At 39.8% G+C, this 15,598-nt stretch overlaps 1 protein-coding gene across 3 annotated transcripts in view; it reads left to right on the top strand.

Annotated features, from left to right (window-relative positions):
• TIAM2 (T cell lymphoma invasion and metastasis 2) overlaps nucleotides 1-15,598 on the top strand; it is a 234,088-nt gene that overhangs the window by 105,148 nt on the left and 113,342 nt on the right. For 2 of the 3 annotated variants that reach the window (XM_026649744.1, XM_026649741.1), the window contains exon 3: nucleotides 14,912-15,023. In XM_026649744.1, coding sequence (XP_026505529.1) covers nucleotides 15,009-15,023 — 15 coding nt within the window. In that variant the 5' untranslated portion in view covers nucleotides 14,912-15,008. Of the gene's footprint in view, nucleotides 1-5,474; nucleotides 5,537-14,911; nucleotides 15,024-15,598 lie in introns of those variants that run through there. The other variant, XM_026649743.1, reaches the window with a different exon arrangement.

Below are 15,598 nucleotides of genomic sequence, written 5' to 3'. Positions count from 1 at the left end.
ATTGTCCTTATTATTAATTCTGCTTTGGGCATATTTCTTTGCAGCAACTTACAAGTCCTGATGTGCATCACTCCATTTAAGAAGTATAAATATAAAATGACACATTCTAACCAGGGAAAACCCTTATTTTAGTATTCTTATACCAGGATTATTCCTTGTTACATTTCTGTGCAATTGTAATGTAATTCAACGGTTGACTTTAGCAGTTTTGTGAGCCCCAAATGCTCAAAAACCGTGAGTCAGGCTTCAAAAAATCATGAGATTGGCTTAAAAATCATGAGGGGTTTTTGGTTTGTTTGTTTGTTTGTTTTAAAGTAGGTTTTGAAATTTTGTTACTTGCCTTCTGGCTTGTGAGCCTTTAGGGTGCACCCATGTCCCATTTTCAAGCTTTTCTCTGCAACAGCGAAGGCTGGAAATTTACTTTTAATAAAAACAGCTGAGATTCTCGTGTAACTTCAGAAGCTGAAGCTTTAAGAAAAACACCAAATATCGTGAAACTTGTCATAGTCACAAGAACTAGCAACACTGTTTTAATTAAAATGTATTTTATACAAGATCTATTTTTACATGCCTTTTGATGCAGATTATCTAAGCAAACATTAATTGACAGAACTTGCTTAGAAACTCCCCCATATTTATCCCATTGTAACAAAGCATTGTGACTCAAAATGAAGTTAGCATGGTCTGTTGACTTACCAGTTTCCCTTCATTAAAAAATCTTTTTTTTTTTTTTAAGTGTCTGACCCTCAATCTTGAATGTCAGATAATAAATATTCAGTGTTGCCAAGGCAATTAACTGGTCTGTTGGATCACTTAATGGCACAAGCAACATTTGTTATGCAATGTGAAATAACACCTGTGATTTATAAATATTTATGTCCTGAGACCTCTTGCCTATGCTAATGTGACAAATGACTCCACCTTCAAATATTTTTGCACACGTTCGATAGACTTATGCCTTTTAAACTGCTTGTTTGAAGACTCCACTTTCCAAATGCTTTAAACTAAATGCAGATGCTTCAGACTATTTTTAAAATGTTCCATTTTCTATTTCAATGAGCATTTTTCAATTCTTAAATTTAGTTTCTTTCTATGCAACAACATAAATTTTAAAAACTATTGACACAAATGTTGCTGTAGTAAAAGTCTTACAAATACTGTTACATTTCTGTTGGAACAAAATATTTCCCTGGGTAATTGATGATGGTTGATATTGCTAGGTAACCTCAAAATTATCTGTGATTTTCTTTAGACCCATTTCCAACTTCTTCTGTGCAAAGGTCTAGAAAATGGGGGTGGGGGGGGAGAGAGAAAATGGGGAAAAGCTAAAAGTACAAGAAATCCTTTCCTAATATTATTTTTCCATGTAAACAATTGTTGGAGGTGTCTCCAAATAGACTCCAAATAGAAGAGGAGTTAGTCCAAGAGACGCATTTTCTATTACGTCCTGTGCTATGAGAGAATTTGTGAACCTGTGAAATACTGTGATTATCAGCATGACATATCAATGCTATTTCTGTGTCTTTATAGACACCAGCTCAGAAAAGGATCGGATTGGGATGGTACACAGTGATATGGTGTGTTGTCACCTCTGTCAGCTGTTTTCTTGTTTTTGGAAATCTGAACTTACTTTTTTTTAATGAAAGCTTCTAGCTGTTATGATTGTGAAGAAAACTTTAAAAATGTGAACTAAGTTTCACTGATGGAGAGATGAACCTGCAGAGAGCCTGGAACAATAGCTCTGAGAGGTGTGAACTGCCTCATTCATCTCAGGAACCTGTTAACTCGAATGTGCAATAATGTTTATTTAAATGTCAAGCATTTAAAACATTTAATTCTCTCATGTAAGAAAGGAGGGTGGGGGCACAGATATGTACAGTCTCCTGTGAGCAGCATCTTATTTTGGCAACTCAAATGAGTGAAGCTTATTTTTCTCAATCTGACCCCTGAGTTCAGACCATTTGATTATCTTGTCTGGTGGTGTCATCCACACAGACCTGAGGATTTGGAACTACTACACCATTATCCTGCTTTCTCTTCAAGCTGATCTCCCATTTTTTATTCTGCCTCTGACACATGCATTGGTTTATAAGAGAGTAACAAGAGGCACTATCTAGCACAGGGGTGGGAAAACTTTTTGGCCTAAGGGCCACATCGGGGTTCCGAAACTGTATGGAGAGCCGCGTAGGGAAGGCTGTGCCTCCCCAAACAGCCTGGCCCCCGCCTCCTATCTGCCCCCTCCCACTTCCTGCCCCCTGACTACCCCCATCAGAACCCACGACCCATCCAACCCCCCCCACTCCTTGTCCCCTGACTGCCCCCTCCCGGGACCCCCCGCCCCAACTGCCTCCCCGGGACTCCACCCCCTATCCAACACCCCCTGGCTGCCCTGACCCCTATTCACAACCCCTCCCCATCCAACTGCCCCCTGTTCCTGGTCCCTTGACTGCCCCCCCCTCTGAACTTCTGCCCATCCAACTGCTCTCTGTTCCCTGACTGCCCCCTGCCCCTTATCCAATCCCCCGCTCCCCGACCCTGTACCATGTTGCTCAGAGCACCAGGACTGGCAGCTTGCCGCCCAGCCGGAGCCAGCCACACCGCCGTGTAGTCTAGAGCACTGGGGCAGGCCGGTAGCTCTCACAGCCGTGCTGCCTGGCAGGAGCTTGCAGCCCCACCGCCAAGAGCGCTGGTGGCATGGTGAGCTGAGGCTGTGGGGGAGGAGGGACAGTAGGGGAGGAGCCGGGGGCTAGCCTCCCCGGCCAGGAGCTCAAGGGCTGGGCAGGATGGTCCTGCAGGCAGGATGTGGCCCTCGGGCCGTAGTTTGCCCACCTCTGATCTAGCATCTAAACACTCTAGATGCTTTTTGAAACATACTGGAAAAAATACATGAAATCAAACAGTGACCTCATGCATCTAACAATACTAAAAGAACCTTACAGCACAAAAGTAAAGCAAATTTCCCATATTACTTTAAACATCACCTGACAATGTTTGTCTTCCATAGCTTTTCTGAGATATGGCTTGCAGTATGCCCTGACGGTCATCAATTCACATTATTTTGGTCCATGATCGAAGAGTATTCCAAAGGAAAGGGGCCTTCACAGCAAATGCCCTGCGAGCAGACTCTTCCCTGTGATACTGGGGGCAGAGACACTAGCTCAAGTGTTTCTACTGATCTCAGCTGTGGCAGTACATCACAGGGAGAGTGGTGATCTCTTGGGTAGGGAAGTCTTGGCCATTTAGGGCATTATGCATCTTTATATTGGCTGAGGCTAAGGGCATGTCTTCACTAGCAGGAGCGCTTTAACGTGGCTTGTGTAGTCGCAGCATAGCGCTGGGAGAGAAAAAACCCACCTCCACGAGGGGAATAGGAAGCCCTTGGTTGGCAGCACATAGGAGGGGGTCTTCTTGCACATCTCTTCCCCCACCTGCACAGACAAGCAAGGGTCATCATAGCCTGCACTAAGTATATCTGGTGAATCTACTCAGTAGTTTGCTTAGAGGGACCAGTAAAGTGTACCATAAAACACATCTTAATTTCAAAGAGTTTTCAAGCAATCTGTTGGGGAAAAACTCTCACTCTTTTAAAACAGATGTAACAGGTGTCTTAGCCAGTTAGGTGGGTGCAGCCTAAGCATGTTACTAATGCATCACTTTGGTACTACTTAAAAAATGAACAAACTGGAACTCAACTGCCACAGGATTTCATTGAGCCCATTAGGTCTCAGAAAAGGATTAAACTTTTGTATAGATAATGAGAACATATTAATAGTTACATCTGACACCCTTCTAAACATGTTGATGCTATTAACCTTCATGGTTCAGTGCAGGAGCCAGCCATTAATTGTTTTTAGGGTTAAACAGAAAACCAGGACAGATTATTCCAGAATTATCAACTGCATGGTTTCTTTCACTTTCCTCTTAGGCACCTGGAACTGGCCACTAACTGAGACAGGATACTGGATTCAATGGACTGCAGGTCTGATCTGGTATAGGAATGCCTGTATTCCTATGCAAATTGGTTTTAAAATAGGTCTCCTCCGTTCATGCAAATCAAATGTGTGCAAATCTGTGTAAAAGGTTTTCTGGGTTCTGCTGAATGTTTCCACTTTAGAATGCAGTTGTCCTTCAAATGATGCATCCTGTCGTTCAACATGGAGAAATATTTTCCTAAAGTAAACTTCTGAATAGGGAAGTTGATTTTGTGAAACTGATATTCCTTGCATTAGCATGCAGGATAGATAACATTTTGGTAGCTATGATTGTTGGTTGTCATTTTAAAGAGCCTTGATACATAAGGAGTTTAACTAGATGAAATTTATTCTAGCCTGTTTCTTTAGCATTGTTACTGATTTAACATATCTTCCACAATGCACCTTGGCCAAAATATTCAAATGCTGGTGCTTAGAGGTAGGCATCTATATCTGTTTTTAGGCATCTAAATACACCTCTAACCCGATATAACGCAACCCGATATAACACGAATACGGATATAACGCGGTAAATCAGTGCTCTGGGGGGGCAGGGCTGCGCACCCCGGTGGATCAAAGCAAGTTCGATATAACGTGGTTTCACCTATAACACAGTAAGATTTTTTGGCTCCCGAGGACAGCGTTATATCGGGGTAGAGGTGTAAGTGGCTTGGTTCTCAGATGTTCTGAGCATCCTTAGCTCTCACTGCAGTCAATAGATGTGGTTGCTCAGTGCCTCCGGAAATCAGGCTATTATCTGTGTGCCTAAATATAGATTTAGCAGCCTAGCCTTAGGCACTGAAATTTAAAAATATTGTAATTTATGTAAAAGATATGTCTGCTTTGTATCTTATGACTATTATTAGAAACAAATAGTTCAACCTGTAGGCTATTGCAGCTTGGTACAGCTTTAAAAACAAAACCAAAGAGAACATAGGGTTTGCCTGATATGCATGACGTTGTGTAAAATCATAAAATTACTTTTAAGAGAGGGTTTTCATGACTATAACATTCCAGCGGTGGGTTTGGAAGTTGTTGTGTTTACAAAGGCATTATACACAAGGATGTTAGGTGTATGTACTTGCTGTTAATGAGTTTAAAAAAGACACTGAGGCTACCTTCAAGCAAGCAAACCTTTATTCAGCAAACTTTCTAGTAGCTTTCCTATGGAACTTTCGTGGTAATTCTGGAATGCAGGGTCAAACAACAGCCTAGTCATAGAGTATTCCCTGGTGGCTTTGAGGCATTATGGAAGGCCGTCCAGGCTAATCATTTCAAGCGGCCCATGGAAAACCACTTTCTGGTTAAGTCTGCATCATACTGTTCCACCAATGGAAAAAATTGAACATGAGGAGGGTGTGTAGCTTACAGACAAAAATACATCCAGCGTAGCCCAGAATCTGTTTTTAGCTCATAACGGCTGAACATTTTGAAGTGTTAGACACAGTTTCCTGGCTTACTGGGGCAGAAAGAAAGGGAGAGTGTGTGTGTGTGTGTGTGTGTGTGTGCGCGCTGCATAGTTTTGTGAAACATTAGGGAGAAGAGGCTGAAGCAGGCTGCTGAAGGTAAGGCTGGTGGGCAGTAGAAATTGTGAAGAGGGTGGGAGAGAACTATCTGTCAGGCACAAGAACAATATTTAAAAGAAAAATAGAGTGAGATAAGAAACCTTTGAACTTGAAGGCAGAAAGAATAATTTTTGTGTGTCTACTACTCTGATGTCTTCCAACTATAGTAGTTTCTTTAGCTAACATCTACACTACATAGTATACGTGAATTGTTTTCCTCCACAGAACTCTTTGTATCTGTGATCAGTGGAACTTAATTGTTGTAATTGGTGAATTAGACACTGCCAAAATCATCTTACAGCTCAGCTCTAAAGGTGGTGGTTTGTTTTTTGTTTTGTTTTGTGTTTTTGCCTGGGGTGTGTGTGGCGGGGAAGGGTTAAGGAAAGCTTCATATGTATGGTATGCTTTAATAGAGCTTTATATTGTCAGGAATACACTAGAGTGACTGCCCCAATCCATGATGATTAATGCATAGACTCTCTGTCTTCTTTCTTTCTTGGATTCTGCCTCGCCTGTCCCATAATTTTAGTAATTTACAATAAATACAAATCATAATGGGCCAAAAGTTTCCTTTCTTAGTGTTAAATACATTTAATATTGGAGGGAAAAGTTCCATTCTTTATGCTGATAAAGCAGGGTAAAGTGGCTGGAGTGGCACAGAGATTTGGCCTCATTGTCTTTTGGATCTCTCTGCTACATTCAACTGGAAAGAAAAAAAAATATTTAGACCTGATTGCAAACATATCTTTGCTACTTAAGAGTATCTGTTTAAATTATTTGCTGAAGGAAGTATGACATTTCCATCTTAGAGTGGTTAACTATGTGTAAATTTCAAAACCACTTAAATGTCATCATTGTTTAAACAACAGACTAGTGCAGCAAGGTCCAATTTTAATTCTGACACACGGGACATATATACAAGAAGCTGAAATAAACAAACAAGCTACCCAAAGGTGACCTGTGTTAGCTCAGGTTACTCATATCAACTCTGTATCAGTGGATAATACACTTGCCTTTAGAGGAGGAGGGTGTGAGTTTAAGTCAAATAAGGTGGTTACTGTTCCACAGATGAGCTACTTAATGGCAGTCCTAACCATCTTTACTAATTGTCGAGGTGGAAGTTTTTTAACAGAATAAGGAAGACCTAGTAAAAGACATTCTCGCCTACAAGTTTGTGGGAGAATTATTGCTGAGCAATGGGGTCTTGCTCTCAGCCAAGCTTCTTTTTCGGCACCCAAAGTTTCATGCGAGCACAGTTGAGAGAATTTAGATGACTAACTAGCTGACTGTGGCTGCATCCAAAGTAGCTAGACACCTTCTTCTGCTTCATCCATATTTTGTATTTACAGTAGTTCCTAGAGGCCCCAACTATAATTGTGGCCCAACTGTGTTGTGTTATGTTTGTGCAAATATTAAGAGACAGGCATAGATTGACTAAATGACTTGCCCAACGTCACACAGGAAGTCTGTGTCAGAGCCAGAAACTGAACTCAGCTCCGTGAGTCACAGTTCAGTACCTTAACCACAAGGCCACCCATCCGCTGGATGTATGGCTATATAACATCAGTTTCTGCACACATCTGTGCCCACAAGTTGTAAGCTGAACAAAGGGAGGACAGTTTGAGAAATCAGGTTTTAGAAACATTTGCTCAGTTTGTACCTGCAGGTACAGAGTCCATGCACTCCCAGGATCTAACCCATTAGTTTCCTAAATAGTTTGAAATTCCTGGAAGGTACTACATTAATCTACATCAGGGGCAGGCAACCTTCCAGAAGTGGTGTGCCGAGTCTTCATTTATTCACTCTGATTTAAGGTTTCGCGTGCTAGTAATACATTTTAGTGTTGTTAGAAGGTCTCTTTCTAGAAGTTTATAATACACAAATAAACAAGGTTTTTTAAATGTTTAAGAAGCTTAATTTAAAATTAAATTAAAATGCAGAGCCCCCCAGATCGGTGGCCAGGCCCCGGGAAGTGTGAGTGCCACTGAAAATCATCTCACATGCCGCCTTTGACACGCATGCCATAGGTTGCCTACCCTGATCTACATTATATTTTGGTCTACACCCTTAGGACATAGTAGCTAGAGATGCAAAAGACCTATCAGATCATTAAGTACATCCCCTGCATGGGCAGGAAGCAGTCCCTCTGGGAGAGGACACATCATCTCTTTAACCACTACAACTACATTAGCCAAAATTTGAATGGGCTCTTCTGGTGGTTTTTTTTTTTTTTTTTTTGGTCAAGCTTAATGGTTATTACTTAAATGGATGTGCACACTAGCCATTGTGCATCAATTCAATAACATTTACAAATGATGGACTTTGTTTTTCCTGCAGAAGAAAATTATGTCTCCAGAGATTTAGATTCTATCAGCCCTCCTGTAATAGGATAAGGATCTTCAAGCTTGAATCAGTCTTCCATGCTGCTCTAACTTGAAAACTGTAAAACATAACTTAATTAAATTGCATAGGTCTTGGGCTCAGAAGAATGATTTAAGGAAAAGAAAAAATCATGGCCTGGTTATTGGGTCTGCAGTTCTGACATGACATGTGAAGAGTGATGTAGACTTTTTGGTACTGACTTTGTATGTAAAACCAAAAAAGAGATTTGTTGTTTTTTATTTATATATAAAAGTAGAAGTGTGTGAACAATGATTATCAGTTTAAAAGACTTATCTGGCTGATATTGAATAATTAATTGAATACTGATTACTGTTTTATGAAGAAAACTGTTGTCATATTTTGTTTTTATTTTCGTCTATGATCTACAGAACAATTTTCTGTTTAACCTAATGAGACTCTGCTCTAAAGAGAGTCAAATGAGTTTGAATTGGATTCTGGCTTCAAATGGGATTTTTAAGGCAAAATAATGCTATTTGATTTTGCGCTGCTTTAGTTTATTGCTTGAATACAGTAGTGTATAAATGCAAAATATTCTGCCAAGAATACCATGGTACAATTATTATGGTGTATTTTTGTCATAGGAATGTGATTGGAGTTGCAGGAATCAAAAATCTGCTTCTCATTTGTGAAAGCGTGTGACCAAAATGCATGGTTTTCAAAAATACTGTAAATTGCTGCCAATAAGAAACTCCGTATTTAATTCAGCTATAGTGTAACACTAACACACATCCCTGGTTATTTCATATATAGATCCATATACAGCCTTGAAAAAGGTGAAGTCTAGCTTACTTTCTGGCTTTCTGTGTGACTGTCACATTAAACTGCAAACCAAAGTGAACAAAGATATAATTTATAAACAAGATACTTCTAACCCTGTATTTCTGGGGAACTAACGAAGCAAATACACTAACACCTCTCCCCACCCCCAGCCCCCGCCACACACACACACAAACCATAAGCTGTATAGCAGCGAAGAGAAAAATGCAGGCTCAGACTCAGTAGGATGTAAACCATCTAAAGTTGAGGATGTTTTAACCATTACGGAAAGGAGGATATAAAAGTGATTTAAACTGAAAAGAAAAAGTATTGGGAATTACTGAAAGAAGAATCTTTTTTTCTTAAATTAATTGTCTTGAGCTAGAGAAAGAGGGGAGAGAGTTAGCTGGTCCAAGTCAAAGCCATAGGATTCCAGACCACATAAGTGCAGCAAAAGAAAATAACAAACTGGCAATTTCATATGGGAGAGGGATGTTTTTTTATTACTCTGAAATACTTTTAGATTCTGCATAATCACAGCACCACTAATCGAGATGAGAGTTTCTTGTGGTGCCCTTATTTGACATGCGGCTGGACCAGCCGTGTTTGTGAAGACACTGGCACCGCCATGTCTCTCCCCCCCCCCCCACCCCTTCGAAGGTGAATATTACAGTCACATTCTACAGCTGAAAGTCCTTCTAAGGCTGTGTATACAGTATGAGCTAGAGGTGTGATTTCCCCTAGCATAGACATCCTTGCGCTAGTTCAGTGAGGGTAAGCGAGAGTATAAATAGTAGTATAGCTGTGGTAGCATGGGGAGCAGTCCGGTGTATTTGTGCCAGATGTGTACATGTGGGGTTCAGGCAGGTTTGGACTCAGGGAGCTGTGCTGCCACTGCTCTTGCCCGTGCTACTGCAGCTACACTACTAAATATACTCACGCGAGCTCTCATTGGGTTAGCAGGAGTATGTGTACGTGAGCTCGGAATATACCCCTTAGCTCGTAGAGTACGTTTCCTAAGACAGAAGTCTGTGTTTGGTGAGTTCTGGGGACTCATTTATTTTATACTCCACTTCTCTCAAAGGATCAGATCATTTTGTATCAAAAATAAACATATACTGAAAATAAAAAAAACCCAAACAAGTGAAAAAACAATAGAGAAAAGATAAATAGCATTTACCATAGTGTCTCCCACCAGAGGTCAATGCCAAATACTGTAAGTCCTTCCGTAAGAAAGGTCAGAGAGTGTACCCCTTTACTGCACTTATCTAAAGAAATCCACATTCATCTGTCAGCGTGGGCTCCTTTAGATTAATCTCCTACCTTTTTGTACAAATGTTACAACCATGATGGAGCTTGAGGTCAGTATTTGCACTAGTAGAACAGTGAGATTTCCTAAGCTCAGTGTACTTTCTTCTACATATTTTTTTCATCTTCCCGCTTCTCACTTTCAGCACTGGCACTTCAGACAGGGTTTGTTTTTGAGTGGCCATGATATTCAGAAGAGTGGACTCCTGTCCATCATGTTTCTGTGATGTCTCCTAGCAGTAGAGGACTGGCATGTAAACTGGTTTGCTACTAGAGAGAACTCTAGGGTACCAACATTGTGCAGCCACTGTTCTAAATGAAAGGCCTCTACAGTGGGTGCCTTGTTGATTCATTAGAACAATCATCTGATGTCTTCTGTCATCTCAAGGTCAACAGTAAAGAATAGAAAGACAAGGCCTTTTTCTTGTTCATGTTTCCTAAGTGGCTTTGCTAGCCTTGGTCTGACGTTTTCCATCTTCCTTTGTCTTCTGCCCAATTTTCCAATCTGGGGTCCTCTGATGTATCCCAAGCCAGAAAATCTGTTCTGTATGGGTTGACTTTTATTTTTCCTAGAATGCTATTACTACCATTATACCAACTAACTGCCCAGTTACCTATGGAGTGTATATGATTATATTGCCTATGTGTCTCTTGTTGAATTTCCCCTCACAGATGATCTATTTACATACATTGGTGTTTTACAGTCAGTCTTAAACAAGACTCTTGCTCTTGGTCTGCTGAATTCAGACTTGGAACTAATGGGTCATGGGGGGGCTGGGAGGAAGATAGGTTAATGACTATTTCTCCCTCAATGATGTGCTTACTTTTTCACGGCAGCTGAGCAATGGCAATATAACATAAGTGTAAGTACTTTTTTGGAGCCTGGATAGTTCTCCGAGACGCTTCATCCCTTCAAGCTATTGGTTCTGATGATTATTGGCAACACTGTTGATCTGCCTAGGTTAGAAAGGAGGCTGTATTAGTCTAAAAATCTGTTTTCTGATGGTTTCATAGTTATGGAGCCTGTTTCAATATCCTTCAAGTGACACTGTATTCTTTTAGCATGAGATTCACCCATGTCCAAAGGACCAGCACCAGGCCTGTGAATCCCACATAAGATTTTATAAGAGGGCTTAAGTGGAACTTCAATAGTGCATAGGTCTCATATTGGCCATGCACGGGGTGAATTTCACACTGAGTGCCCAACAAAAGGAATGAAGACATTTTAAATATTGCATAAAAATAGCTATAGTAGATGGATTCATGTGTGCGTGAAGATGCCTTTTCCGCCATTGCTTAGAATGTATGTTACTCGGTCTCTAACAACTTCATAGTTGAAGTCAACCATTACCAAAGAAATCTGCAAAATTGCCATATGAAGATCCTACCGTGGATCATCCGTGGATATTGAATAATTCTGCCTTTGGTTGAAGGGTACTCTGTCCTTTTATGTCTTCCCGTGTACCTTCTGTCAATCTGAAGTTATAGTTCTGCACAATTTAGAATAGAGAAGCATTCTGCATTTTAATTTTAGGGAAGTCTTAACCTAGGCAGTGTCATTGTATTGGAAGAAGAGAGATGGCAGTACCGAAATCAGCATAGTGTGGCTCTTACAATAAGTGAAACCATGACAGGAGTCTTTGTGATCTTTGGCTGTAAACTGCTGCCGCAGAATAAGCAATTTATTCTGTAGGTCTTAAAACTTCCTGTTCCCTTGAATTGTTGTTTCTTATAAGCAAATCTAATGCCAAAACATTGTTTATTATGGTTGTTTTTAAAGTAAATATTTGCTTTCACCCAATACATTTTGAAAACACAAAATTTGTCTTTGCTTTTGCATACAGTATGGGATGCTAAATACCTATTTATAAACCTCTGTTCTCAGAGATTAATAATTTGGTGTGGAACGTTCCTTTAAAGCTGCAATGTGCTGCTATATCCTTTATTCCCAAGGACATTTTCTATCATTTGGTAAGGCTGTCTGATTGCTATCCTGCCATAATGGTGAAGGTGAAGGTGCTTATGGTGGAGCCCCATTTGTTTAAGAGAAGGGGTGTAGCTGGCTGGCCATTGTCCAGGAGGGATCCTCAGTTCAGGAGTTCACTCCCACCCTGGTCTGAAATAGACCTAATTGGTTGATCTTTCAGGGCATGCTACAATGCACGTTTTTGTTCTTGAGCCCAGAGAGACTGGGAGGACTTTATATGGAAGATCATAAACATGGGGAAATGTTTTTAGCTGCTGGATTCTGACTTATGTTAATTACTGGGTGTGGTGGTGGTAGGTGCGGGAGAGGGGGTTTCCTGGAGTATCTATTGGTATACTTGCATTTTTTTTAAATGTGTCATGGAGCACCTAGGATGAAGGCTAAAAACTTTTTCATGGAATATCTAGTACAACTGAAAGTAAATAAACTTTATCATGCTTGAGTGAGGTGAACCACTTTATAAATACACTGATTATAATGACAGAAAACATTTAATAGGAGCTGGTTTTGTTCATGAGAGGTATCCATACAGCCATCTCTCCAAACTGGTGGGAGAATTCATCTCTTAATCTGGAATACAAAGATGCTGTGAAATATATATTTTTATTATTTAAATGTAGCTGAGGTCAGTCCTTTATGTTCCAATTTCTATATCTTCCAGAATTAAGGGGATTTAAAATATGTGGTATCTCTGAATCAAAGAAACTGGAACTTGTCCTAGAGCCTTTCCAATGCACCAGTGTCATCTGGGATTTGGCACCAAACGGATTCACCCAACTCACCCATATTGTGGGTTGTCGAAGGAAAATCTCTATACAAATGTAAGAAAAGTAGCAATGGCTGCGGCTAATTTTGAGGGTGGTGATTGCTCTGTAGTCTTGCAGATGTCATGATTTATTGTTTCACTGGTTTGAATGTTTAGAACGTCCTGGCCTTCTGAAGTCCCAGGGCACTGAGAAAAATCCCTGGTCACTATTTCTGTGGAATTTGACTGTTTTGTTGTACTTTTAACTGGCTCCTACACTGACTGAGGCCCTATTTTACAGTCATTGTACCTTAGATAAATTTATTCCTTCACCCATTATATAATATGTACACGGCATCAGACACACACAATGGAAGTTGTACCAGTGACTTGAGCCTTGAAAAATTGATGTCTATCTTGAGGTTCTTAATAGAAGCCTGCTCACTACCCTCTCTGTTAAAAGGATTACCCGTCCAGTGCACAATCATTATGGAGACCAGATGGTCGCTTTGCCTGCTTCTTTAGACAAATTGAGTTCAATGTCCCCTTATGAATAGAAATAAGCCCCTCAAAGCTTCCTTGTAAATGTAGTTTATGCTCTGATATGTAAGTTCTGCATACAAACTCCCTAGTTTGTGATCTGCTCCTATTGGAATGGTGAAAGCAGGTTTGCTGAAGATTTACATTGACTGAGTGACTGGGAACTCAATAGAGTTTTTATGTATTTTTTTTTCTATTTAAATTGGTTTCTTCCTCATCTTGAACGTAGGGTTCCCCCCCTTCTGTTGTTAAACCATTGCTGTGTATTAAAGCTGCTATTATTACAGCTGCTTTATATAACTAATGCTTTTCTAGACATAGACAGTTAGTGCCTACAAGATAAGGGGATGCATAAATAATTCCTTATTAATAAAAATATCAAATAAAGTAGATTTTTATCATAAGATGTTTAAGTCCCTACATTTAGTGAAAGTCTCTAACAAATGGCTTGGTGAAAGTGCCCAGGACTTTGTGTACAGAGGTGTGTAAACACTGCAGAGCATGGTTAAAAAAAAATAATAATATACCTCTAAGACATTTGTTTGCTGGCCTTTATCTAGGGCTCTCTATCGATACTGTTTTTAATATTAGTTTGTGACTTTTAATTTAGGTAACCTAAAAGTTAGCCAAATACAAAGCTTGCTGATGAATTCCTTTAGTCATCTTTGTGGTTCTTAATATATTACAGAGACACAAAATCATCCACATTTTCTCTTTTTTTTAAAAAGAAGCTAGATCTTCCAGTGTATTGTTTGTTTTTGTGCAGATGGGATAATTTTTCCATTGAAAATGTCATAGTCCTTTGGACTCTTCGTGGAATACTTGTAAACTGTTCACCAAGTTTATTTGCGGGAGGGGATGAATTTTGGTTAACAGTATATCCATTAAACTGCTGTTCTAATAATTTCCTCCCCAAAACTTTCTCTACAGTGATGCATTTCTTCTACTGAGCGTTTTCAGTCAATAACCTGCTGTTGAGTTCTGTGAAATTCAGATCCTGTCCTGTTATTTTGAATGACAGCCTTTGTGTGCTATGTGAACAGCTGACGTATTCTCAGCCTCTCCATAGCAGCTTTTGTCTTGTTACCTTTTGGTGTGTATAGAGCCTGGTGCTGCCTTTTTGTTGTTTTTCTGGCAGATTAACTTTAAAATTAGAATAAACTTTCAGAAAAGTTTGCTGGCTGGTTGGCAGGGTGAATTACCCAGTAGCCTTTCACCTCTGCAGTCGTGGCTGGAATTCAGCCATGACCAGAGTAAACAAGCACAAAAAAATTGCTCTGATCAGTTCGATATAAGTGGTCCAAATTGTAATGGATACTTGCACAGCCTGATAAATTTTAATTGATGTTACCAAAGCAAAATGCAGAGTACTGGAAGTTTGTGCCAGTTCATCATTGAAAGTGGAGTAAGAAAGAATTAGAAAATACCCCAATATTAGGTTCTATTGCAATAATTTCACACCTGTTAACAAACATAGTGTATAGGAATATGTAGCTGAAATATAAAAACTCTTAACCAATTCCCTTCTCTCTATTTTTTGTGCTCTGTCTTATTTTTATGTTGATTTATCTGATAGAGGTAAAATATATGTAAATGTATTTGACTGAGATATTTTTTCCTTGTTTGTATTTTCCAGAAAGTTTGCATGGAATGCCATCCCGTTTTTGGAAAGTGTGGTGGCTATCTATCAAGACAATGCAAAGTACGCTGATTGCTAATTGCACCCACATTTAATGGTGATTCTAGAGGTACTTCTGTTTCTAGTTCATACTAAACTGTATACCAAAAGACTTAACGAAAAATGAATAGGGTAGGGTAGGAAGGGTTTTCAAATAAATGTAAATGTAAAAAAAAAATGTGGATCTGTTTTCACAATGGGGTTAATTCTCAGAAGCCTGTAAGGAGGCTGCACAAGCTTTGTCCAGTCCAACAGTCTGAAAGTTAATATGAAGAGAAGCACCAGTTACCATATCAACATTGAAAACACAGTTTAGAATGACTTGTTTTATATCTTTTCAAAACATTCTTTGTCATTTGTATGTACATTGCAGCCACTGGAGTTTGAAACCCATGTAAGGGCGGGCCGACTTGGGCCTTTTATTTTCAAGTGCACTTATATGGGGCCAGATTGTACAAACTTCTCACACTAGTAATTGAACTTCTCCTGTAAATGCTACTTTATGTGAGCAAGGATTGCTCAAGTGTGTTTTGCTGAGTGAACTTCCAAACTTCTGTGTGCTGAACAAACATGGTGCAGCTTTGTATTGAAATGAGGGATAAAGCTATTCAAAAAACCCAAGTCCTCCCGCCCCTTTTTTTCCTC

Source organism: Terrapene carolina, unplaced genomic scaffold, assembly GCF_002925995.2.
Source record: "Terrapene carolina triunguis isolate 2854851 unplaced genomic scaffold, T_m_triunguis-2.0 Scaffold85, whole genome shotgun sequence".
NCBI lineage: Eukaryota > Metazoa > Chordata > Testudines > Emydidae > Terrapene > Terrapene triunguis.
The sequence above is the reverse complement of the archived record's forward strand: the minus strand, read 5'-3'. Positions and strand labels throughout refer to the sequence as shown.